General features: G+C 46.7%; 4 protein-coding genes across 4 annotated transcripts; 1 reads left to right on the top strand and 3 right to left on the bottom strand.

The window, feature by feature from the left end:
- Window positions 1-776: 776 nt before the first annotated feature.
- On the bottom strand, window positions 777-3,858 carry LOC311352174 (tumor necrosis factor-like). The gene is made up of 4 exons (XM_084472394.1): window positions 2,623-3,858; window positions 2,352-2,391; window positions 2,201-2,260; window positions 777-1,832 (listed from the first exon to the last, which is right to left on the bottom strand). Exons 1-4 carry the CDS (start codon window positions 2,800-2,802, stop codon window positions 1,405-1,407), a joined length of 708 nt encoding a protein of 235 aa, XP_084328520.1. The 5' UTR covers window positions 2,803-3,858; the 3' UTR covers window positions 777-1,404.
- Window positions 3,859-4,863: 1,005 nt separating this feature from the next.
- Window positions 4,864-7,569, bottom strand: apom (apolipoprotein M). Its single transcript, XM_084471288.1, has 7 exons — window positions 7,235-7,569; window positions 6,640-6,782; window positions 6,179-6,249; window positions 5,641-5,757; window positions 5,324-5,422; window positions 5,080-5,107; window positions 4,864-4,980 (listed from the first exon to the last, which is right to left on the bottom strand). The coding sequence occupies exons 1-6, from the start codon at window positions 7,346-7,348 to the stop codon at window positions 5,094-5,096; spliced, it is 558 nt and encodes a 185-aa protein (XP_084327414.1). The 5' UTR covers window positions 7,349-7,569; the 3' UTR covers window positions 4,864-4,980; window positions 5,080-5,093.
- Window positions 7,570-7,935: 366 nt separating this feature from the next.
- On the bottom strand, window positions 7,936-9,283 carry glrx3 (glutaredoxin 3). The gene has a single exon (XM_084471736.1). The coding sequence runs from the start codon at window positions 9,240-9,242 to the stop codon at window positions 8,265-8,267; it is 978 nt and encodes a 325-aa protein (XP_084327862.1). The 5' UTR covers window positions 9,243-9,283; the 3' UTR covers window positions 7,936-8,264.
- Window positions 9,284-9,309: 26 nt separating this feature from the next.
- On the top strand, window positions 9,310-26,179 carry LOC311351569 (large proline-rich protein BAG6-like). Its single transcript, XM_084471735.1, has 25 exons — window positions 9,310-9,415; window positions 10,074-10,183; window positions 10,278-10,395; window positions 11,313-11,548; window positions 12,234-12,305; window positions 13,279-13,398; window positions 13,484-13,710; window positions 13,945-14,074; window positions 14,256-14,441; window positions 14,647-14,848; window positions 15,047-15,094; window positions 15,627-15,904; window positions 16,252-16,309; window positions 16,713-16,993; window positions 17,157-17,406; window positions 17,872-18,041; window positions 19,010-19,063; window positions 19,337-19,445; window positions 19,706-19,830; window positions 20,253-20,387; window positions 20,925-20,975; window positions 24,209-24,457; window positions 24,792-24,899; window positions 25,361-25,504; window positions 25,780-26,179. The coding sequence occupies exons 2-25, from the start codon at window positions 10,103-10,105 to the stop codon at window positions 25,873-25,875; spliced, it is 3,528 nt and encodes a 1,175-aa protein (XP_084327861.1). The 5' UTR covers window positions 9,310-9,415; window positions 10,074-10,102; the 3' UTR covers window positions 25,876-26,179.
- The last annotated feature ends 127 nt before the right edge of the window (window positions 26,180-26,306 follow it).

Raw genomic sequence — 26,306 nt, 5'->3', positions numbered from 1 at the left:
CAACATGTATGACCTGTTAGTTAATATTGCACATGCATAAAGGTATAGCTGGATCTCAACATATTTGTATTCACTGTATCTTCAAACTTTAAATGTTATAATACTTCAAATTATATGTATGCAAATATATGGTTCAATAAAGCTGTTGATTTTTCACTGGAGAACAGACCTGTTATGTTATAATTATTATAACTATTATTGTTATTTTTATTATTTTAAGTGTGGGTCAAAACTCCCTTTTTAACATGCCACTTTTGTTTTATTAATTACATTTTTATCCCCACGCAATGTGTGTGTGTGTGTGTGTGTGTGTGTGTGTGTGTGTGTGTGTGTGTGTGTGTGTGTGTGTGTGTGTGTGGGGGGGGGGGGGGTGGTGACTGTGAGACAGGGGAATCCCCTGTGATGTCATTGAGCTCAGACAGTAAGAATGCACTGCGTCAGGAACCAGATTGTGGCTCCGCCAAAATAACACTGCAACCCTTTTTGATGAATAAGCATCACTGGCTGAACCACACACACACACACACACACACACACACACACACACACACACACACACACACACACACACACACACACACACACACACACACACACACACACACACACACACACAAGCACAAACCATACAACCACATACAGTTACAGAAACCCACGCACACAAGCAGAGAATTACACACATAAACACATACATTGTTTTGCATCAAGTATTTAAGAACAATATTAATAAACAAAGAATATACAATGTTTTACAATGTTACAATTGACAGCTAATATGTGTAATATGTACAATTAATAAATACAAATAAATACAAATAGATATCATAATGATTGTTTGCACTGAAGTTAGTACTTGTAGTAGTATTGGAGAGAGTCATTGTGTACTTTGTACAATCTTGAAAAGCAGTATTGTTGCAAACTGTTGCAGTTCAAGAGATACTCAGCCATGGTCTGTTGAACCAGTCCATCTGTACTGAGATATCAAATAGGAATGACATGGAACACGTTTAAAGCTACAGAATATGCTTAAACCTACAGAGCACATTTAAAGATACAGAACACATCTAAACCTACAGAACAGATTCAAAGCTACCGAACACATTTAAAGATACAGAACACATTTAAAACTACAGAACATATTTAAAGCTACAGAACACATTTAAACCTACAGAACACATTTAAAGCAAACAAACACATTTAAAGCTACAGAACACATTTAAAGATACAGAACACATTTAAAACTACAGAACACATTTAAAGCTACAGAACACATTTAAAGCAAACAAACACATTTAAATCTGTGGAACACATTCTAACCCTGCCTAAACTACAGAACACGTTTAAAGCCACAAAACACAAATGGCAGTTTAAAGCTACAGCGCAGCTGGCGTTACCGCGGCGGAGTCACAGAGAAAACACTCCAAAGAAGGTCTTTCCTCCCTCGTACTCCAGCTGCCGCGGCTGGTTGGTCTCGGTCCACAGCCGGTCCCCCTTGTGCAGCTGGAAGGCGGCGCCCAGGTAGATGGTGTTGTACCACCCCTCGCCGCGGAGTGCGGGCCGTTGGCACGCCGACCTCACGGCGCTCATCAAAGTAGACGGGCCCCCCACGGAGTCCGAGAAGCGCCACACGCGGTGGCTGAGGGGGGTGACGCGCGCCTGGTCCCCGTCCTCACAGGCGATCCGGAAGGACGCCTGGCTGTAGACGAAGTAGAGGCCGCTCCGAGGAACCAGGATCTGGTTCTCCTTCACCTGGAAGCCCCCCTGGAGGAAGGCCTGCCCTTGATCCCGCCTCCACTCCACCTGCCCCCCCTTGGCCCCTGCCTGGTAGTGCCCTGGAGAGAGTAGAATACACACCTCATCAACTAAACCGAAAACACTCATAACTAGCTCAACTAGACAAGACTAAACTCAACTAGACTAGACTGAAACACACTGATCGACCCCTTCGTCATAGTGGCCTGGAGACAGAATGACACGCTTTATGAACTCAACCAAAAACCAACGCTCTCTAACATGTGAAGCTAACATGCTAAGCTCTCTCTCTATCATGCTAAGCTAACATGCATAGCTAACATTCTATGGTCTCTTTAACGTGCCCAGCTGTCTGACATGCAGAGTTATTATCATATGCCATTATCGTTATTATGATTAATATTGTTATTATTTTAAGGTGCAGAGTAAAGAGGAGACATTGGTTTACCTTCCAGGTGGACGGCAGGCTTGGACCGGCTGCCCAGGCGCTTCAGAGACAGCTGAGGAGCTGAGGGAACATCCACACAGGTCAGGGAAGGAACGCATTTACACATGTTTCATTCACACTCTCATGGCTTCAGACTAGAGACCAGGCTCACCTGTGTCTTTCTCCATGACGACATGCTCTTCAGGGGAGACCTAGAGTTAGAGAGAGAGAGAGAGAGAGAGAGAGAGAGGTAAGTTAACTAACTGAAGATGGGGTGAAGCAGAGGAGGAGAAGAGGAGAGAAGGATGAGCGGAGTAGAAGAGGAGGAAATAAGGAGTGGAGGTGAAGAGGAGTAGAGGAGGATAAAGGAGAGGAGCTGAGGAGGAGGAGAAGAGGAGGATGAGAGGAGAGAGGACAGGAGGAGGAGAGGATGAGTTTCTCACCGAGACCCCGGGTCGACCGGTCAGGTAGCGAGTGAGGACCAGAGCTCCGGACACACACAGCGCCAGGATGAAGGTGGCCACACACACCCTCCACGTCCAGCTGAGAGCAGACTTCTTCTGCACCACCAGCACCATCCCCTCCCCCAGCCCCGGGGCACCCATCCCCACCCCAATCTCCATCACGCAGTGAGATGGTCTGGAATGGAACAAGAAGATGTGGTGCTCTGGTGGTGTATGTGTGTGTGTGTGTGTGTGTGTGTGTGTGTGTGTGTGTGTGTGTGTGTGTGTGTGCGTGTGCGTGTGTGTGTGCGTGTGGCCAAGTGGTTGAGTGTGTTTGGGTGGTGTGTGTGTGTGTGTCTGGGTGCTCTGGCTGTGCCTGGTGCAGTAGTGAAGTGTGTTCAGGTGCTGGGGAGCGAGTAGTATTTATGCTGTGTGTGGGGATTCCCCGGTGATGTCATCAGTGAGGTCATGACGTCGTAAGAGCAGCAGCAGAGAAACTTGAGAACAATGAGAGAGAGAGACCCCACTCCCTCTCTATCAACCCCACTCTTTCCATCCCTCTCTCAACCCCGCACTCTCTCTCTCTCTTGCGCTCTCTTTCTCTCTTTCCCTCTCTTTTTCAACCTCACTCTCTCTCTGTGTCTCTCTCTCTTTCTTCGTGAACCCCAATCTCTCTCTCTAAAACCAACTCCTTATCTCTCTCTAACTCACTCAACCCCACTCCCCCCTCTCTCGCTCTTTCTCTCTCCCTCTCTTTTTCAACCTCACTCTCTCTCTCTGTCTCTCTCTCTTTCTTTGTGAACCCCAATCTCTCTCTCTCTCTTTCTCTAAAACCAACTCCTTATCTCTCTCGAACTCACTCAACCCCACTCCCCCCCTCTCTCCCTCTCTCTTTCCCTCTCACTCTCACACACTCACTCACTCACTCACTCACTCACTCACTCACTCACTTTATCTCTCTCACTATCTTTGGACAAACTTAACAAACCTTAACAGGTTTTTCAATGACATTCTCACTTCCTTGTTGTTGTCTGAGTTGCTGGTGTTGGTGATATGGGACATTTGGAATCGGTTCTGCATGTCAGCACATTGGAGGAAGACTAGACCAGTGAGGGAAGTTCCTAAACCAGGAAGCACACCCCACAATGCTATTTTTAACTGCTGTTGTTTTTTAACATCTGGAAAGACCTGATCAACCCCAACACACACACACACACACACACACACACACACACACACACACACACACACACACACACACACACAGGGACATAGACTGCCCATGTTTGTGTCTCTGTTTGTGTGTGTGTGTGTGTGTGTGTGTGTGTGTTTTTGGGTCTCCTGTAGCACCTGTGTGTGTGTGTGTGTGTGTGTGTGTGTGTGTGTGCGTGTGTGTGTGTGTGTGGGGGGGGGGCTCCTGTAGCACCTGTGTGTGTTTGTGTAAGTGTGTGTGTGTGTGTGTTGGGGTCTCCTGTAGAACCTGTGTGTGTGTGTGTTTGGGTCTCCTGTAACACCTGTGTGTGTGTGTGTGTGTGTGTGTGTGTGTGTTTGGGTACCTGAGTCCTGTAGCACCTGTGTGTGTGTGTGTGTGTGTGTGTGTTTGGGTCTCCTGAGTCCTGTAGCACCTGTGCCGTCACGCCGTGTCTCCGGATTCCAGGAGAACAATGGCCTCTCTTCATGGGGGGAACGGAGAGCTGATGACGTCACAGCAGGGAATGCCCTGCTGCCCTTTGACCCCCAACACAACTTCTAGATAACATGCCACTATTTAAAAAGATGTCAAATGTATTAAACACGCTGAACTTTCATTCATTAATTCATTGATTATTTTATAATTTCAGAATGTATTGGTAGATTGGTACAAAGGTATATATATATATATATATATATATATACATTTATATAGTATATAACCAATGTAATTAGAATGAATGAATGGCATTTGATATGTTGGTTCTCAGTAATTTTATAGAAGCCGGTAAATTAGTTTTAAGTGGCAAATGTTTATCTCCACAGATCTCTAATGTGATCTGCAGCTGTAGTTCCTCATGTGTAACCCAGGTTGTGTTCCTGAGTTGCAGGATGGGGGAAACCGTGTCACGCGTGGCCGGCTCGCAGTAATCCACTTATTATCAAGACTCATGTTATGACGCAACAGATTAACATTAAAATCTCTGATAAAAGGCTAAATACAAGAGAAACGACAGAGACAAAGTGCAGAAAATGAGACAACAATATACAAATAATTCAAGGTTTTGTTATTATTTCGATGGCGACAGTTTAATTAATTGAATGTTTCGTTGAATTGTACTTTTCCTTAGAAGCAAGGTACGCCTTCTGTGGTCTGCATACCACATCCTGAAACAGAACTCATCATCAGTCTCTACTCTTTGTGTCAATCTATTGAATGAATGGTTAAAACTGGACGGAAAAAGAGAACATTATCATTATTCTTACCTCTGTGAGGGAGCTTAGCTGCACAACTCTGTCAACAGAACCATACATGTATTTAGAGATATGACCAGAAAATACAATAATAAAACTATAATGACGTTGATAAATCATACAATCCTACAGTAATACATGACAGACAACCAGAAAATAAATATTAATTCCAGTGCTGACTGATGCAGGGTTTTCATTCGTCATTTACAGTTAAGTTTTCCTCCTCAGGGCTCCTCCTGGTCTCTGAGACACCAACCTTGGCTCTGAGGAAGTTTGACGAACGCCGTCATTCCACGACATGCAAACATCTCCTGGAAATCTTTAATCACGCCCTGAGGTACGATTTGCTCTCTACCTGCACAAGACAAATTGCTCATATAAATACTGTAGTATAATAATAAATACAGTACTATTATTCTATAGTATATTAATACTTATTCTAGTATAATAATAAGTACTGTAGAAAAATAAAAACTGTAGTATAATAAGCCATATAATAAAAAAGGTATGTGGTATAATCCATACTGTATTACAATAACTGTGTAGAGTAAGGTTTGGAGCTCTGAGACGAACCGTAGAGCATGTATCTGTTGAGCGCGGCCGGTGCACGCTCTACTTCCTGCAGGACGATGCAGTCGGAGCAGTTGTGCTGCGCTCCGCTCCAGAGGAACGTCTGGCGCTGGGGCCGTCCTACCCCCCCCCCCCCCCCGCAACAACACCCCCAGATTAACATCTTTATCCTGTTTGTATCATAATGGACCATGTTTATCATGTTCATGTCGTCATCATATCATATGTTACAGTGTCTCTCAAACGTTGGGGTCGGGACACCAGAAATGGTTCATGATCCAGTGGGTCGTGGCCTGACAAAAAACTCCAAACCCAGAGAACTCTGAGAGTGTGTGCTGTGGTGGAGTCCACATTGAACACATTGAATTGTTTTTTGGTTCCTGAGATTTAGTTTAAGCACCTGCTGTATTATATGTATCGTATTGTCAGATAACTTTATCATATTAGAATGATATACACTATATTGTATTATGATGTGTACCATATAGTATGATCAAACATCGAATTGTATGATGTGCCATGTGTTATGATAATATTTCACCTTGTAGCTGCAGGTCATCTCTGCCTGAGACGGTGTTGTAGGTCCACGAAGCTCTCTTACAGTTCTCCCCTCTAGACGGGTTACAGGAAGTACAGTTCAGTTCTCCCCTCTCCTTCCCCTCATGAAGTACAGTTCATGTATCCTCTTTAGACTACAGGAAGTACTGTCCAAAGTATTCTAAAGTTCAATGTGTGTGTGTGCATGTGAGTGTGTGCTTGTGTGTATAGTGTGTGTTTGTCTGTGTGCGCATGTGTGTATGAGTGTGTGCATGTATATATTTGTGTGTGTGTATGTGTGTGTGTTTGGTGTGAGCGTGTGTATCTCACACACACATACGTATGTGTGTGTGTGCATATGTGTGTGTGTGTCTGTGCTCAAATGTCTCAATTGTGTGTGTGTGTGTGTGTGTGTGTGTGTGTGTGTGCCTGTGTGCATGTGTGCATGTGTGTGTGTTTGCGTACATGCGCATGTCCCCGTTCAGCAGTATGGTTTGGGGGACAGCGGTTGTCTGCATGGTGAACACGCTGCTGTCCATCATCCTAAACATCTGGAGCTCCTCCTCCCTCCCACTCACAGCTGCAGAGAAATACCACCTCCCAAGGTACTTCACACACACACACACACACACACACACACACACACACACACACAAATATGCAGACACACACAACCCTTAGCCTCAGTGTATTAGCCGATGTGACTCATAAGGACAACAGACGCAAGGACCCACGCAGGTCAGGTGAAAGGTGGAACTCTAAAAACTGAGATACCAGGTCAAGTGAATATATCTAGCTATTAAATCCAAGTTGGAAAAAAAGGTATACATGTATATATATACTTTTTTTCTCTCTCTCTATATATATATATATATATGTGGGTGTTGTTTGGTATGGTTGTTTTATGTGGTGTGTGTTAAGAGTAGTAGTCTGTTGTCTGTATGGTGTACGTCGTGTGGTCTGTGTGTTATGTGGAGTGTGTTAATAGTGTTCAGTTGTCTTAAGGTTGTGTGTTGTCTGTGTGTTGTGTGTGTATTATGTGTGTTGTGGGTAGTCCTACCTCCTTGGGGTTGAGGCTGCCTGCGGACAGGGTGGTGTAGTTTGGACATGGCTGGACGACTGCAGACCACAAGCTGTAGACGTAGAGCAGGAGCGAGGCCAGTTCTGTCGGCATGGTTACAGCCTAGTCCAGACACTGGAGGAACTCTGAGCTGTTTGGAGTTCTGGTGGGTTAGTGTGTCATGACCACTGCATGATTCCCCCCTAGCTTAGGAAGTTACTGATTAACCCATCACTCTGTTGGAATCCAACCACCAATCTTGTCTGATTGTCCTTTTTTGTCTGGAAAGAATAAAATAATGTATCTGATTCGGATCGGGCTCATTGGTCGTTCTATCAATCCTAAAGTAAAACCCTGATTATAATAACCGGGTAATAAAGGGTTAGAAAGTTAAAATGGGAAGGAGGTGGGGGTCAAATCCCGACTGGCTGCCCCATGTTACACACTGAATCAATAGTCTGATGAACCCAGATCTGGTAAACACACCACAGACACCCACGCTGTCATTATGATACCGCTCTCGATAATGTATTTGATATCAGTTTAGAAGAAAACATTTAAACCTTTTTCAATTTAAACAGTGAGTTAAGGTGTGTCCTGGATAGAACAGCAAACGGCATGAAGGCATCAGTACGTAGCGGTTCTACATGTGTAGTATTTATGGGATAGATTACACCGAAACCAATGAACTCCCCTTCCAAATGAATAAAGCATTATTTTATTTGAGGAGAATACAGAAGGATGACAGCAAAATTTGTCAACAATTGAAGAGAAAACAATTTATTTTGCTTTCGAAGTTTCTTATCCTCAAACCTGCAACTCAAACAGAAGATTACTGATCTACAACCGTATTGTGGCGTTAGTTGTGGTTTAGTTGGACAACTAGTCAACTAGTTGTCTATTGATTGACTACTAGCTGACTAGTTGTGATTAATTAAGAGTTGCAGTGAAGTTAACTAGTAGTTAACAAGTTGGGGTGTAGTTGACTAGCTGTCAACTACCCGTGATTTAGTTAACTAGCTGTAGCATCTCAGGAGTCTCCGCGCAGCACAGCCTCCAGCTCCCCAGACTCCGACAACTCCCTGACGATGTCCACTCCCCCCACCAACTCCCCCTTGACATAGAGCTGGGGGTATGTGGGCCAGTTGGAGTAGGTCTTCAGCCCCTGACGCACCTCCTCGTCTGACAGGATGTCAAAGGTGTCGTACTCCACACCTGCACCGTTGAGGAGCTCCAGGATCTGTCGGCTGAAGCCACAGCGCGCTTCCTGCTTGTTCCCCTTCATGAAGAGCATCACGGGACCACGGTTGATCACCGCCTTCAGCCGCTCCTCCAGGCTGAGGGACTTGGGACACGTGTTCTCCAGCTCCCCGGATTCCGCCAGCTCCTTGACAATGTCTACTCCCCCCACCAGCTCTCCGTTAGCGTATAGCTGGGGGTAGGTAGGCCAGTTGGAGTAGGTCTTCAGCCCCTGACGCACCTCATCGTCTGACAGGATGTCGAAGCTGCTGAACTGGATGCTGTGCTCCTTAAGCAGGCCGACTATGGTCCGGCTGAAGCCGCAGCGGGGTTCCTGGGGAGAGCCCTTCATGAAGAGCATGCATGGCGCCGCGCTGGTCAGCTCCTTCAGGCGCTCATTCAGATCCCGCCGGGGGGCTACCTCTCCCGCTGCCGGGCCGCCGGACACAGCTAGCCGCTGCACCTTCTTGCTCAGCTCGGGGGCATGGGCTCCGTCCAGACGGTCTACCTTCTCTCCTCCCTTGAAGAACAGAATGGTCGGAACGGAGGAGATTTCATATTTCTCTGACACCTCCGGCACCTCCTCCGCCTCCAGCGTGACGAAGGAGGAGGTAGTGTGCTCCTTGCTGAGCTCCGACATGACGTCGTTCATCATGGCGCACTGCGGGGCCCAGGGCGCCTGGAAGTGAACGACTGTCAGACATCGTCCGGCTTTCTTTAATAACTCCTCAAACTGAGACTGAGATGTGACTTGTTGTAGTTGCGCCATGTTCTTCGTCGGTCACTCTGCTACCGGAAGTTATTTGAACGCTTCCTGTTGTCCTGTTACGTCACGTCCTGCTATTACAGTTCCGGAAGCTGGTGTCAGAAATGTTGCGAGTCGTTTAGAAATAAACTATTGGATTAACACTGGACACGCTGCAAATTACTTTATCGTTACAGGTAAAACGGACTATTAATCACATCTAGTATAGATTATGTTATTGGTGAATATATGACATAATCTATAATCTTAACAGCATCTGCCAGCTAGTTTAATAAGACGGTTTGTAGCTTCCTGTTAGCCTCTCTTAGCTGCTGGAACAGATAAATAGGCCAACATAGTATTCATTATTTTTACTTTACTATTTAATGGACTCCCAGGGTATTACATATGTTACTACATCAATCAGTTACGTAACGTCCTATGAACTGCTGGATGTATGTGCTATTTCATATGACATATTTAAGGATAACAGTTATGCCATTTAAAACTAAGTTAAATGTGTACCAAATCCTCTGGCAATTGATCCATTTCACAGATCGTCAATAGAAGGATAAAGTCCCTTCCTGTTCCCGTAATATTATAGCTGGATAGCTGGATTTTATTCTTGTCATTCGTAACATGGTCCATGGTCTATAGTTGTACACTGCCGTATCTAAATCAAATGGACCCATTAACACCCATTAAGTAACTGAATGAGCTACACCTGTGTTTTCCTACTGTGAAAATGGTTTATCTCGTGGTTATTGCCACGTTTGCTAGCTTATCATTGAGTAAACACTTCCAATAGTTGAATCCCAAATGAACTCTGTATTGTTCTGTCCTTCTATGATGAAGAGCTAGATACGAAGAAGAAGAAGGTGGTCATGGAAGAGCAGACTACGGAGATCGAGGTGACAGTGAAGACATTGGACTCCCAGAGCAGGAGTTACTCTGTCTCCGGCCAGGTAGGTGTGCGCGTGTGGGTGTGTGTCTGTGTGTAGGGGGTGTGTCTGTGTGTCAGTCAGATGTTTGACCCAGTGTGTATTTTATCATGTACAGCTGACTGTGAAGGAATTCAAGGAGCACATCGCTGTGTCGGTGGGCATCCCTGTGGATAAACAGAGACTCATCTACCAGGGGAGAGTTCTGCAGGATGAAAGGACGCTGGCGGACTACAGTAAGACATCAACCCTTTACAGTTATAGTGAATATATATAATTGAATTTACAGGCAAAGAGGTAAACAAGTTACACAGGCTGGAGGTTGTGTTATTAAAGAGCCAGTGAGCCCACTGATTCAGATGTTTTGGGCTGAGTCTTGGGGGAGGAGGGGGGCATGTTATCCCCATGGTTGTGACCAACGCCAACTTTATGATACTTTTTTAGTACTGTAACTTGCAAGCGTTATAATAAGCGTTGTATATTAAATCCGCCACATGCTGTCGTGTTATACTATAGGTGTCCGGGAAGCCTTACCCTCAGACTAGGTTTTTAAATAAATCGCTGCTCAGACGGAGCTTCACCATTCACACTCACGTGGCGTTGTACAATAACTGTTTGAAAAGCCCAACATTCTCAAGGACACCGCAGTCAACCGCTGCCCTGGCAAAGTGCCACGTGTCCACACAAACCGCACTGCCGGGGCCCCTTGGTCGTGACGTCAGACTACCTCGGAAAAGTTAGTCTGATGTTACGAAAAGAACGCTATCTGCGTTCAGAGCAGAGTAGGACGTTCACATAGTGCTTTTGGGGGAATGGCAAAAACATATCATTTTACCCTTTTTCTTCTAAATTGGGGACTCATTTCAGTAACAGTGATAAAATGTCATAGACTTTATTGTCCCCAAGGGGAAATTCTTTTTCACATCGCAAGTATGGTATGGAAGGTATGGACCACACACCAACAGTTAATAACAAATGGACAACAAACACAACAAAAATAACATGCAGAAAGAATATATAGACAGAGTGGGACTGGAGTGGTTTTGTCTTGGCCTTTTGTTGAGTGCTGCTATGGCTACAAGCACCAGGCCTTTGCCATAGCGGTTAGGGTTATATATATAATGACATATAATAATATAATTGATATTTCCAGATGTGTCAGGGAAGGTGATCCACCTGGTGGAGCGGGCCCCGCCCCCGGCCTCCCAGCCTGGGTCGGACTCTGGGTCGGGTTCTGCTGACGGCGGGACCTCCTCCTCCTCCTCCGCCCCCCAGGGCCCTCCCCAGGGTCCACCCCAGGGCCCACCACACGACCGCAATGCCAATAGCTACGTCATGCTGGGCACCTTCAACCTGCCTGTCAACCTCATGGACCCCCAGCACATACAGGTAGACTGGGACGTACCACCCGTCAGACTAGGGTATAGGGACGTTTAGACTGGGACGTACCACCCGTCAGACTAGGGTATAGGGACGTTTAGACTGGGATGTACCACCCGTCAGACTAGGGTATAGGGACGTTTAGACTGGGACGTACCACCCGTCAGACTAGGGTATAGGGACGTTTAGACTGGGATGTACCACCCGTCAGACTAGGGTACAGGGACGTTTAGACTGGGACGTACCACCCGTCAGACTAGGGTACAGGGACGTTTAGACTGGGACGTACCACCCGTCAGACTAGGGTACAGGGACGTTTAGACTGGGACGTACCACCCGTCAGACTAGGGTATAGGGACGTTTAGACTGGGACGTACCACCCGTCAGACTAGGGTATAGGGACGTTTAGACTGGGATGTAGCTCTGGATAGACTGTATGTAGGACTGCGATATAGGAACGTTAAGACCGTAATGTAGCACTGGTTAGACTGGGATGAATGACTGGTTAGAGTGGGAGGTAGGACTCTTTGGACTGGCATGTAAGACTGGGATGGTGGACTGGTTAGACTGGGATGGTGGACTGGTTAGGCTGATATGTAGGATTGGGTTTTAGAACTGGTTTGGCTGGGATGTAGGACTAGGCTGCAACTCTCAATTGAATGTCCTCCTCTTCTCTCTTGTGGTTGTTATCTAGATGTCTGTTCAGCAGCTCATGTCAGGTTTAGGAGAGAACGCCAGGAACGCCAGAGTGACCACCAGCACCGGGGTAAGAAACCTACCAGAGAATATTAAACCCTACTCCCTACCTAGTTAGAACCCTACCTCGTCAAACATAAACCCTATCTAGTAGAACTTCCCTATCATAGAACATAGAACCCTACTAGGGCTGTCAAATTCTGGTCGGTAATAGATTGATTGGTTGGGCGTTACACACTTTGACTAAATTTTGACTAAATTGTCATTGGTTGGACAATCGCTTGAGTTCCTTTCATGTGGGGAAAAAGCCCTTCTTAATCCATTATTTTTGCGGGCAGGAGGGAAATATGCAGACTTGTGTGATAAAAATGTTGACTGATAGGCTATATTGTGTTAGATATAACATTATTTATTAATAATATATATACAAATAATATTCAAGCTTCAGTAGTTTCTGTTTTAATAATCGTATGGTTTAAAGGTCCCATGACATGCCACCAGGTGTGTTGTGATTAGCCGTTACAAGCCGTTTTGGAAATCTGCCCCTTATGACATCACAAGTGGGTGTGTCCACCTAGATGTCTGCTGGATAGATGAGTCTATCAGCCTACCCAGTGGACTGTAGCAAACGTTGCTCATCTATCCGTCACACATCTAGGTGGACACGCCCACCTGTGATGTCATAAGGGGAAGATTTCCAAAACGGCTTGTAACGGCTAATCAGACTCACACCAGGGGTTATGTCATGGGACCTTTAATAGAATATAAGAGTTATTAAACAGGAGGTCGAAACACCCCGATCTTCACAACTTTGAACTCACCAAACTTAAGGAAGAACTGCTGGTCATTGGTTGTTACAGCCCTAAACCCTACATAGTACAACATAGATCCCTGCATAGAACATAGAAGTAAGTCATATAATATAGCACCTGACCATTAAACATAGAACCCTGCCATAGAACGAAGAACCCCATCTTGTAGAATTGAACAGTTCTCAATGCTGGTTCGCTTTTTCTAACATGTACTTTATGCTGGTTCCTCAGAATGGATCCATGAATGTCCACATCGATATGGACCAATCGGTGCAGAGCGAGCCCAGGCTAAGGCTCCTATTGGCCGAGAACCTGCTGAGGGATGCCAATGAACTCATCCAGAGGATGGAGGTGAATGCTAACGTAGCTCAACAAAAAGCAGTGAAGCTCAATCCTTTGATAGCCTCCTGCTAACATGTTATCTACCTGTTTCCAGGGTCCAGCCAGCAGCTCTCATCCAGAGCCACCTCCACCTGCCGCTGCTCCTGCTGCTCCTGCTGCTGCTGCTCCTGCTGCTGCTCCTCCTCCTGCCCCGTTCTCCTCCTCCTCCACCCCCTCTCCCTCTGCCCAGCCCATGGACACCTCCCCTCCCCCCGGCACCCCCCCACCCCAACCGTCTGCTCCTAGCCAATCAGAAGGCCCCACACCCCAAGCCGGACCCAAGTAAGTGCCCTGCTGTATACCACCAAACTGTAATAGGATGGTGTAGTCATTAAGAGCCTTGCTGCACGCAATCATACTTATAATCTTAAAAGCCCTGCTGTGTGTGTGTGTGTGTGTGTGTGTGTGTGTGTGTGTGTGTGTGTGTGTGTGTGTGTGTGTGTGTGTGTGTGTGTGTGTGTGTGTGTGTGTGTGTGTGTGTGTGTGTGTGTGTGTGTGTGTGTGTGTGTGTTGCAGCCACCCAAGCCCAGTAGAACTGCTCCAGATGCTGGGGGAGCTGCGGAGGGTGGAGGAGAGGCTGCAGCCGTTCATCCAGCGAGCTCACACCGTCCTGGAGAACGCTACGTCAGCCGAGTACAGCAACACTGTAAGACCTGTCTCAGTTCCTCTCCTCCTCTCTTACGTCCCCCTTCTCCCTGTCTCACTTCCCGTCCTCCCTGTCTCACTTCCTCGCCTTCCTGTATCTCTTCCGGTCTCAGCTGTCTCCCGCCCTGTCTATTGTCCTGTCTCACTTTCTCTCCTCCTGTCTCTCCCTCTGTCCTCTGCAGGAGCGGGAGGAGGACCAGCGCATCCTCAACCTGGTGGGGGAGTCTCTCCGTCTCCTTGGTAATGCCCTGGTTGCCCTTAGCGACCTGCGCTGTAACCTGCTGAGTCCCGCCCCCCGCCACCTGCACGTCGTACGACCCATATCTCACTACACCAATCCCGGAGCAGTCCATCACATTCCCCTGCAGGTGAGGTCCTGTAGTGCTGGATGTGCATCCATCCTGTAGAACTTGGATGTTTATTCACACTGTGTAGAACTGAATGTGTGTTCATCCTGTAAAACTTTAGAACTAGATGTTTATTCACACTGTGTAGAACTGAATGTGTGTTCATCCTGTGTTTTCATGGTGTAGTACCATAGTACTCAATGTGTAGTACTTGCCTTCCTCCCAGATGAACATGGGCGCCACAGTGACAATGGCGGCCAATGGCGGTGATGGACAGGCCCCGCCTACACAGCCCACTGCCCAATCAGAGCAGGCCGGACCGGGACAGACGCCCTCGGCCAATCAGCAGCCGGGCCCTGCTGGCCCCCGTGTCATCAGGGTCAACCACCAGGCGGTTCCAGTTGTGATGATGCAGATGAACCCTGATGGTATTACTATGCTTTACTCGTACTACTACTACAATGCTTTACTACTAACACTTGTACAATACTAAAACACTACATTGTCAATACTACTACTTATACTTTACTTATATTAATACTATTGAGTAGTACATGTATTCATATTAAAAGACTACCTATGTGTTAGTATTTACTCATACCTATAGTCATACCCTTTGTTTCCAGGTTCTGCTGTCAACCCCCCCACAGGACAGGCGGTTCCTGGGCAGCCAGGTCAGATCACATAGCTAACGCTATGTAAATTATGTATTAATAATAGGATTGTCGTATGCTAATAGGGTTATGTTTATGAGAGATGCTCCCGTCTTCCCTTTATGCTAGGTTCAGTGGGAGAGAGATGAATGAACCAATTCACAGATTAGTTTAATCAGTGTAGTTGTACCAAGTAGTATCAGGTAGATTATGTGAGGTTAAATAAGATTACTTTCGATTTGGTTAGATTCTGCATGTGTTCATAGTGAACGTGTGATCAGGTGTTCACACTAGTGGACGTGTGATCAGGTGTTCACACTAGTGAACGGGTGATTAGGTCTTCATGTGTTCACACTAGTGAACGTGTGCTCAGGTCTTCCTGTGTTCACACTAGTGAACATGTGATTAGGTCTTCATGTGTTCACACTAGTGAACGTGTGATCAGGTCTTCATGTGTTCACACTAGTGAACGTGTGATCAGGTCTTCATGTGTTCACACTAGTGAACGTGTGATCAGGTCTTCATGTGTTCATACTAGTGAACGTGTGATCAGGTCTTCCACCAGACTTCATGCGGAACCTGATGCAGCAGATCAGCCAGTACGCCGCTGCCGTGGCAACGAGCGCGGTAACCGGCCAGCCAATCCCTGAACATGTCACGCCCGTCGGCGTCAGCACCCCCACCACCACCACCCCGACCAGCAGCCCTGCACACCCCCAACCCCAACCTCAGCCCAGGGTGGTGTTCACCCGGCCCACCTTCACCCCCCCAGCACCCCCGCCTCCTTTCAGCGGTGGAACATTCCACATGAGGCCTGGTGTTCCCGGACAGGTCAGGAGTCACTGATGCATTATCACACTGTTACTGACTCTCATCAGGACTTTTATTGTTTTATTTTACCCTATTAAAGACTGTAGGGTCTTAATCAATCGATTTTTATTGTAATGACGTTGTCATGATATGTCAATGAGAGGACTATTGGGGGGCTCTTATTTTAGTAATTAAACTGAAGACTTTCTAGTACCAGCCCATGAAGTAACATTAAACGTTTTAAAAGTGAATGATAACTCTTTACAGTACCATCATTATTGACTGCCTGCATTCAGTGTCCAGATGGAATAGTGTCGTGTTTACTGTCGTTGCAAGTCTTATTTATACACCGTGTGTATGTGTTGTAGCCGTTCAACCAGATGATGAATGACCTGGTGAGACCTCTCCTGGTGCCTGGGCAGACCGGTGAGTACTGCTCCTGGAAGAAATATTACTAGTTTATCGATTAGCAGAGTACATATTCAATTATAGATTACAGATGCATTATGTATCATGGATTGGAATACAGATTAGATGATCGATCAGATTATAGATTTCAAATTGCATTACATATTAGATCATATTTTATTTGAGATAACAATATATTATTGATTCGATTGTAAATGTTATATTATATATTATATTAGATTAAGGATAGAAACTGATTATAATAGTTTATGGCTATACACTGTTATAGATTAAAGACATTCAGATTATTAGAACGCATAGATATTGATTATTTATATAAACAAATTGTAACAGATTAAGGATACATATTATTATTATATTATATTACAGATTTAAGATTTGCTGTTTTTCTTCTCAACAGGGAACACAGGCACTCACACCTCTTCATCGTCCTCCTCCTCCTCCTCCTCGTTCTCCTTCTCCTCATCCTCCTCCTCGGGCCCAGCTGCCCCTCCCACCTCGGAGAGCGGCGCTCCACATGGCCAATCACAGACAGGCAGCGGCCAGGCCCTGCCCCCAGACCTCAGCCAGCTGCTGGGCTCCCTGCTGGGGGGCGTGGCCGGGGGTCCGGCTCCGCCCATCACCGTCACCTCCTCCGGAGTCCCCGCCTTCATCCAGGGAGTCAACGACTTCATGCAACAGGTCCGCACACCCTCTCCTCTCCTCACCTCTGCTCCTCACCTCCTCTCCTCTCCAACCCTTACCTCAACTTCCCTATAGAAGAATACAGAGGATACATTACAGATTATAATCTTGTTCATGGATACAGGTAATGCTCCTTTAACTCCTGTATCTTTCTGTCCAGGCCTCCCAGCCTGTGTTCTCCGCCCCTCCTCCCCCTTCAGGTCCCCAGGGCCCCGCCCCCCCGGGCGCAGGCCCTGCCCCCCCAGGTGTGGCGGTGGACTCAGAGTTCTTCACGGGGATTGTGCGTGGGGTCTTGACCTCCATGATGGGCCCACTGGGCCAGGGGCAGGGAGACACAGAGAGCATCGCCCAGTTCATCCAGAGGCTGTCCCAGTCCAGCAACCTGTTCACCTTCTCAGAGGAAACCTCTGGTAAATGCAATGCAGGGCTCAAGACTGCCACCATAATGGGAATATTTATCATGACCATTTACTTCCTCTGTACCATTGTTTTTTCATTATTTTCTCCTCTGTCGCATCGGTGCCAGTAAACCATAATGTGGGTTTGTGACGGATCGCCAGATTTACCAAATTTATGAGGGTGGAACCAAATGAAAAAGTTACTGGCACGAGTGCCAGCAGTACAAAATGTTAGTCTTGAGTCTTGTGCATTATATATTATAATTTAGGGTAAGGGAAAATCCGGATGAATGGATGCACGGAACGAACAATCATCATTAACTTTTGATGTAACCAGCTGTCTGATTGTTCCTGTAGACGTAACCAGCTGTCTGATCGGTCCTGTACATGTAACCAGCAGTCTGATTGGTCCTGTAGATGTAACCAGCTGTCTGATTGGTCCTGTAGACGTAACCAGCTGTCTAATTGACTCTGCAGGGTTCTTTGGGGAGCTGCTGACGCTGGTGTTTCAGAGCTTCAGTATGTCTGACCTCGTCCTGCTGCTCCATGGACAGCACCAGCCTCTGGGCCGCATCCAGCCCGAGCTGGCCCGCTTCTTCACCCACAACTACCTCAACGACCAGGAGCCTACCGACCACAACATCACTGTCAGTACCCACCCATACCCTAACCCTACCCCCACGACCAGGAGCCTACCGACCACAACATCACTGTCAGTACCCACCCATACCTTAACCCTACCTCCACACCCAGGGGCCTACCAACCACAACATCACTGTCAGTACCCACCCATACCCTAACCCTACCTCCACACCCAGGGGCCTGCCAACCACAACATCACTGTCAGTACCCACCCATACCCTAACCCTACCTCCACACCCAGGGGCCTACCAACCACAACATCACTGTCAGTACCCACCCATACCCTAACCCTACCTCCACACCCAGGGGCCTGCCAACCACAACATCACTGTCAGTACCCACCCATACCCTAACCCTACCTCCACACCCAGGGGCCTGCCAACCACAACATCACTGTCAGTACCCACCCATACCCTAACCCTACCCCCACGACCAGGAGCCTACCGACCATAACATCACTGTCAGTACCCACCCATACCCTAACCCTACCTCCACACCCAGGGGCCTACCGACCACAACATCACTGTCAGTACCCCCCCCCCCCCCCCCCACATCCTAACCCTACCTCCACGCCCACATCACTGTCAGTACCCACCCATACCCCTAACCCTACCTCCACACCCAGGGGCCTACCGACTATAACATCACTGTCAGTACCCACCAATACCCTAACCCTACCTCCACGCCCAGGGGCCTACCGACCACAACATCACTGTCAGTACCCACCCCATACCCTAACCCTACCTCTACACCCTTATCCTAATCATACCTGTACTGTAGTTTGACCCAATTGTGCTTTTACCTTTTTAGCTCCCTCACTTCCGTTTGGATTTGTGGTTGCAGCCAGTCATGACACAAAAGTGACTGACTCCACTTCATCCCGATGGGCCATAAGGCTAGCTACCATCTGACCCCACCCTAATCCATACACTAATCAATATTCTCTCTCTCCCCTCCTGTCGGGTCTGTTCAGGCTGCTGCGGACACTCTGGTGAATGAGCTGGAGGAATACATTACAGAGAGCTTTGTGAGTCCCCCCAACATGCTGCCAACACCAGTCCGTTAACCAGTTAAACACCAGTCTGTGAACCAGTTAAACACTGATGGACATGGAGCTCAATAAAAGGGCAATGGTTTACTAGTTTGTTGTTTAATCTGAAGAAGAATGTACCACCTGCTATTGGATATTCTCAGATAATACAGCGATTACACAAAGCCCGGCTTGTACTGTTGGGTTAGGTAGTTGTCAGGTAGTTGTTGTTGTGGTAGCTTTGTTGAGTGTTCAATTCTTTGTATCCAGAGAGAGTCCTCGGTCAGCGTGCTGGAGGGGGTGGACATCACCCAGACCAACATGTCCTGTTTCAGACAGCAGCTGGCCCGCATCGCCACACACATACTGCGCTGCACAGGTAACCTCCACCCCACCGAAACCCACACCCTTAACCAAGACCATAGGAAAGGGTAAAAGAATGGTAGATATCAGAACACTTGGAATGGTTAGGGTTTAGTGCTGTGTGCCTTCTCAAGGTTCCTTCCCTCTGGGTTTGGGGCTCAGGTTGAGGGGGTGTCTGTGTGGAGACTTCAGATGTCTCCATGTGTGTTCTTTACAAAACCATGACAGCCTGGCGTTCACTAATGTCTGATCTAACATTTGAACTGTCTATCCCAGACGAGAGCTTCGGCCCGCGGCTGCTCCAGATGTGTAACCAGGCGCTGTTCGAGTTCCTGGCTCTCAACCTCCACTGTCTCCAAGGAAACCAGGCCGCCTTAACATCCGTCATCAACCACAGAATAGTCAGTACTCGATGCATCTTACACACAGTGGCCCTCAACAACACATGGTCACTACCCAGCCAGCTTTACATCCCATAGTCTGTACCCTTTACCCAGTCGGAACACGGTACACCTTTCCTGAACGTAGTCAGTACCCAGTCATAGTCAGAGCCCACTTCCCCTTAACCGGAAAATAGTCAGTGCCAAGTACATGGTCAGTACCAGTTTCCTAGCACATAGTCTGCCCCTCTTGCAGCAAATAGTCAGTACCTATTACCAAATACAAACTCAATACATATTGTATGCTATGTGAGTTACCAGTATACTATATACAACTATATATGTTACCAGTGTGCTAAATAAAACCATCTTAGTTATCTGTAGCACCACTGCTGTGTGATCTATGTAGATCTAACGCAGGACTGTCTGTGACCTGTGTTCAGAGGAGGATGTCCAGCGACATGAGTCCCAGTCTGGTGAACTGGATGACCTCCATGATGACCATGAGGCTACAGGTGGTGCTGGAGCATCTCCCCCTCACCTCCACCAACATCCAGCAGTACATCGTCCTGACACAGGTACTAACCACTCCAGTGTTCTCTCCCCACCACGTGTTAGTGGTGCTGCGCCACCGTGGTCCCTTCCAGCGCCACTATGTTACGTGTCATGGGGCTATGTTATGTGTCATGGGGCTGTCGACACGCGACTTGAGATAACTTTATTTTTCCCTAATTTATTATAAAACACGCGTCTGGATGACAAATTGCCCGAAAGGGGGGAAAACAAACATCTAACCTGGAGTATTTGACTATTTGCTTGTTCGCACTCACGACATGGCAAGTTTGCGACCAAATCAAATCATTGCCGGGTGCTCGGCCGAACCAGTCCAGTGTTTCCCGCACGTCCCTCAATACGGGACGTGCGGGAACGGTCAACAATACCGTGGTGGATTGTGTCTCGTGACTCTTGACTGCGGTCGACCAAGGGCTGACAGCCTATGTGAACACGCCAATTACATTTTAGTGTGAAGTATACTGGTGCCTAACGTGCCACATGCCAGTGTGTGTTGGACCACCTGACTGTAATAACTCAATACTATTGACCAACTCCCACAGACGGAGCAGGCCAGCGATTCACAAGGACCCGAGACCAAACCTAGTGAACCGGTAAGCACCTAGCATCACTGTTAGCACCTAGCATCACTGTTAGCACCTAGCATCACTGTTAGCACATAGCATCACTGTTAGCACCTAGCATCACTGTTAGCACCTAGCATCACTGTTAGCACCTAGCATCACTGTTAGCACATAGCATCACTGATAGCACCTAGCATCACTGTTAGCACCTAGCATCACTGTTAGCACCTAGCACATAGCATCATAGCATCACTGTTAGCACCTAGCCTCACTGATAGCACCTAGCATCACTGATAGCACATAGCATCACTGTTAGCACCTAGCATCACTGATAGCACCTAGCATCACTGATAGCACCTAGCATCACTGATAGCACCTAGCATCACTGATAGCACCTTGCATTCCTGTTAACACCATGTGGTTCTACTTGGGGTTCTACTTGTCTACAGGAGTGTGTTGCATCAAATGGTCTTTACTAACACCCCTTGCACACTGAACACGTCCGTCGACGGATGGGGCTTTTTAACGTATCTATGTGTTTTCCCGGGTTGTATTACAAAGGCGATTTCATTGGACAGTGCACTTGCGTATATTTGCATAATGCGATCTGATTGGGTGACGGATCCGTCGCTGCCTGAAAAGTTAAACTTTTTTCAACTTTTGGACGCAAGAGACGGAGACGATAAGACGGACGGACCCACAATGCATTTCGGGAGCGTCCCATGCAAAGTCAATGAGATCCGTCGACGGACGTGTACAGTGTGCAAGGGGTGTAAGACCAGGCTCAAGCCCTCGGGCTGCAACCGGCCCCTGGTGGTTCTAGTGGCCTACTGATGGCTCTAGTGAGGCTTTTACTGATCTACTGGTGGCTCTAGTGGTGGTTCTATTCAGCTTGCTTGTGGTCTACTGGTTGTCCTAGTGGTCTACTGATGGTCCTAGTTTCTAATGGTGGTTCTAATGGAGGCTCCAGTGGTCTACTGGTGGCTCTAGTGGTCTACTGGTGGCTCTAGTGGGCTACTGGTGGCTCTAGTGGGAGTTCTAGTGGTCTACTGTGGGTTCTACTGGTTTACTGGTGGCTCTAGTGGTGGTTCTAGTTAGCTTGCTTGTGGTCTACTGGTTGTCCTATTGGTCTACTGATGGTTCTAGTTGTCTAATGGTGGTCCTAATGGCGGTTCCAGTGGTCTACTGGTTGTCCTAGTGGTCTACTGATGGTTCTAGTTGTCTAATGGTGGTCCTAATGGCGGTTCCAGTGGTCTACTGGTTGTCCTAGTGGTCTACTGATGGTTCTAGTTGTCTAATGGTGGTCCTAATGGGGGTTCCAGTGGTCTACTGGTTGTCCTAGTGGTCTACTGATGGTTCTAGTTGTCTAATGGTGGTCCTAATGGGGGTTCCAGTGGTCTACTGATGGTTCTAGTTGTCTAATGGTGGTCCTAATGGGGGTTCCAGTGCAGGGGCGTTTCTAGACCAAGAGCTTTGCTGGGGCACAGGCCCCCAACTCCCAATCCATTTTTAAGAATATTTTTTTAATATGCGAGCAATCTGAAATAAACGGCTATGGACAGGGAAGGATTAAGAACTTTAGCACAAAAGGGCCCCCAGTAGTTGTTGCATAAGGGGTCAGGTGGGTCTGGGGGTCCTCCCCCAGAACATTTTGAATTTGTTTGATGTGATTTCCTGTATTCTGGTGCATTTTGGGGATGGCCAACACCTAAATTCAAGCAGATCCATAGCCTACATCCTGATTTGCTGATAATATTGAGGCAATGACTTCATGCAAAGGCTTGGGCTAAAGGGCTCCCTGACCCCTTGGGCCCCTTGGCCTGGACCCGGTAGGCCTGTGCAGTAATACATCCTTGCCTACGGGTACAAGTTTCAAAATCATTATTGTCACTTTCATACTGTAGGCTATATTAAATCACTGGTAAAGATACAAGGATAGATTTGTCAGCAATATAATGCTATTTATTTGCACATGCACACCTCAAATATTTACAAACAACATCCACTTACTGCAACCATTTAAGATTAAATGAAAGAGTCAGATTCTTAACATCAATCCAGAACAACATGGACTAAAAAGGCATGAAACAAGGTTAAAGCTGGAAAACAAAGCTGTTAAAATTAGACGTTAGAAGTAATTAAAGTAAATTAGAAGTAATGCCATACACTACTGCACTTGTTTAATCATTTTTTTTACAATTAAACTATCGCCTTGTCTTCATGGAGGCAACTGACTTTTAGTGATATATAGGCTACCCTGATTCTGTGTATATTATTAACATTGACAGCACTGTCTATTACCAGCATAAATGTTAATGTTACCGTTAATGTGGGCAATTATCATACCTCCCTCGTCCTCCTCCTCATCTCTCCTCACTGTTCCTCTACCTCTGCCTTTGTTCTGTAAGAATCTTCTGATGTCCATCTCTGAATATTTTTTCAGAAGGCTGATTAGTTTTACAGTAGGACAGCTTCACAAACAATATACTTTATAGGACTCTCTCTACAGTATACGTATAAATTATTAATTGTCTGCATGTGTACATAGCCTACGCATGTGTGTGTGAGGGAGAGATCGCAAGCTGGTACACTTAAGCTACAATGACGCTAAAAGCATTGAAAAACAGATGCTAATTATGTGGGCAACATGCTATAACAGCGATTAACTTGTCATTTTTTCTGTCAAACAAATTGTGAATTTGTTTTAACATTAAAACAGGGGATGACTTACCCTGTGCTCAAAGTTATGTGGCGAGCTCCAGCGAGCGGTTTCCACTGTGTGTGTGTATACACCGAAAAATTCTGAAGAATCACGTGAACGATTTTCATTGGTTATTGCGTTAAATCTTACCCAGATACAGATGTGCTATTTCCTGATCGGCTATTATGGCCCCTTTCTTTTTTCCTTTTTTCTTTTTCCCTTTTTTTTCATTGGCTGGTAAGTGACAGCCTCGAGTGAAGACTAAAGCAGGCAGGGAGATGCGCTTTTGAATGCCGGTTCCAACGAGAGTGGCATTAGAATTTTACTGGGGCACTGGAGACTTTTACTAAGGCACGTGCCCCAGTGAATAAGGTCTGGTGACGCCCCTGTTCCAGTGGTCTATGGTGGTTCTAGTGTGGGTTCTAGGGGTCTACTGGTGGCTCCAGTGGGAGCCCTTTGAGACTGTCCCTGTGATTAAGAGTTATACATATGTAATGTAATTGAGTTCTAGGGGTCTCCTGATGGTTTAAGTGGAGGTAAAGTGTGTATCTTGTGGTTTCAGAGCCGGGAGTCTCAGGATGATGCTGTGTCGGCTCCGTTAGTGAGCAGGACGTTGCCGATGGAAACCAGGACGTTACCGTTGGAAACCAGGACCTTGCCACTAGAAACCAGGACGTTGCCATTGGAAACCAGGACATTGCTAGGAGACAGGGGGGCTTGTGGGGGAACACCCCTAGGTGGCGCAGTGGTGACATCATCATCATGGGCTGAAGACGCAGATTCTGAATCCTGGGAGGCTACAGTACCCCCTGTAAGTACTACTGCTCATACTACTACTACTACTACTGCCAGCTGTACAAAATACCACTAATAATACTACTACTGTCACCTGTACAAACTACCAAAAATACTACTAAAACTACTGCCACCTGTACCAACTACCACTAATACTACTAAAACTACTGCCACCTGTACCAACTACCACTAATAATAATAATACTACTACTACTGCAACCTGTACAAACTACCACACACTTGTGTGTGTGTGTGTGTGTGTGTGTGTGTGTGTGTGTGTGTGTGTGTGTGTGTGTGTGTGTGTGTGTGTGTGTGTGTGTGTGTGTGTGTGTGTGTGTGTGTGTGTATAGGAGTGGGTGCCTATCATCAGGTGTGACCTGTTGACTCAGAGGAAGGTGAAAGGTCAGCCTCCCCTGTCTGACGCCTACCTGACCGGCATGCCGGCCAAACGCAGGAAGGTATGCTCTGTTACACCTAGATCTACGCTACATCTCTATATGCTTTATATCTGTTACACCTAGATCTACGCTACATCTCTATATGGTTGATATCTGTTACAGCTAGATCTACGCTACATCTCTATATGGTTTATATCTGTTACACCTAGATCTACGCTACATCTCATATGGTTTATATCTGTTACACCTAGATCTACGCTACATCTCATATGGTTTATATCTGTTACACCTATATCTATGCTACATATGTGTCTCTATAGTAGCTATGTTATCTGTGTGTGTGTGTATATATCTATAGTAGCTATATGTATGTATATATATATATGTATGTATGTATGTATGTATATGTGTATATATATATATATATATCTGTATGTGTGTATATATCTGTATTTATGTACATCTATTGGCTATGTATATCTGTGTGTTTATAGTATGTGTGTGTGGGGGTGTGTTTTCAGACAGGCCAGGCAGGGGGTGCCCTCCTCTCCCTCTCTGATGCGGTGAGTCAAGCCGCCAGGTCCGCAGGGGTTCGGCCCCTCAGCCCTACCGGCCTGCAGGAGGAGCTGGACAGCCAGGAGCTACAGGAGGCCTACTCAGACCAGGTAGGGTCTAGGATCATTTAGGGTCTGGATCAGGTAGGGCCCAGAACAAGCAACAAACTATACATGACAACGTGCAGGGTCACTTTGTCATGTATAGGCCTATCTCTTTGGTCGCCCACTACTTCTACCGAAAGGTCAAATTTAGAAATGGCTTTGATTTATAAAACGAAACTGCCTCACCGCAATAAGACAGGGTTCCGTGTGAAGAGGCCATGGATATGAATGTTTTACTGTTGATGTGTAGGCTTTACTGATGAAGGGTTGTGGTACTGCAGGTGAAGTCCGACCTTAAAAGACGTGTGGAGGACGACCCCGACTTCAACGCCCAGCAGTTCCCCAACGCACACCGAGCGTTCTCTCCGGACTCCTAGCCTGCCTACCATAACCCACCTGGTTATGGCCACCTGACCCCTCAATCACCTAGCATACGCTCGTCATAAACCACATTCACTTCAATTTTTTCCTTTTTGATGCAACTCTGTGCCGCTGTGTGAACCCAGCGCTAAGCTACGCTAAGCTACACGGCTTCCTGCCTTCCTGTGTGTTGTGTGGGGCTTGTCAATGCTGCTGTCACTTTTTGGGTTTTCTGTGTTTTTGTCTTAGTCCAGTGACACTGGATGACTGAAGTTTTGTTGGACGTGCAGAACCAAAGTAATAAAGCTTGTTACAAAATTAGTTATTTTTGTCATGGGTCATATTTTGGGATGTTCAAATCTGTTAAATACAGTCTATGTTGTAACATTGCTGAAAAGGTTAATGTATGGTTTTAACTGTAGTACTAAATTAAAGTTACTCTCATAAT

The sequence above is a fragment of the Micromesistius poutassou genome, assembly GCF_964030765.1.
Source record: "Micromesistius poutassou genome assembly, chromosome: 8".
Classification (NCBI taxonomy): Eukaryota; Metazoa; Chordata; class Actinopteri; order Gadiformes; family Gadidae; genus Micromesistius; species Micromesistius poutassou.
This window is presented reverse-complemented; position numbering and strand designations above follow the sequence as displayed.

Bases quoted from the DNA above. Each gene is read 5' to 3' on its own strand.
- LOC311351569 (XM_084471735.1), top strand. From the start codon at position 10,103: ATGGAAGAGCAGACTACGGAGATCGAGGTGACAGTGAAGACATTGGAC. The intron at 10,184-10,277 runs GTAGGTGTGCGC...TATCATGTACAG, and splicing joins GTTACTCTGTCTCCGGCCAG to CTGACTGTGAAGGAATTCAA. The intron at 19,446-19,705 runs GTAACCTCCACC...TGTCTATCCCAG, and splicing joins ACACATACTGCGCTGCACAG to ACGAGAGCTTCGGCCCGCGG.
- glrx3 (XM_084471736.1), bottom strand. From the start codon at position 9,242: ATGGCGCAACTACAACAAGTCACATCTCAGTCTCAGTTTGAGGAGTTA.
- apom (XM_084471288.1), bottom strand. From the start codon at position 7,348: ATGCCGACAGAACTGGCCTCGCTCCTGCTCTACGTCTACAGCTTGTGG. The intron at 6,783-7,234 runs GTAGGACTACCC...GTGTGTGTGAAG, and splicing joins GCAGCCTCAACCCCAAGGAG to TACCTTGGGAGGTGGTATTT. The intron at 6,250-6,639 runs GTACGCAAACAC...TAACCCGTCTAG, and splicing joins CTGAACGGGGACATGCGCAT to AGGGGAGAACTGTAAGAGAG.
- LOC311352174 (XM_084472394.1), bottom strand. From the start codon at position 2,802: ATGGAGATTGGGGTGGGGATGGGTGCCCCGGGGCTGGGGGAGGGGATG. The intron at 2,392-2,622 runs GTGAGAAACTCA...CTCTAACTCTAG, and splicing joins CCGGTCGACCCGGGGTCTCG to GTCTCCCCTGAAGAGCATGT. The intron at 1,833-2,200 runs GTAAACCAATGT...TACTCTCTCCAG, and splicing joins GCCTGCCGTCCACCTGGAAG to GGCACTACCAGGCAGGGGCC.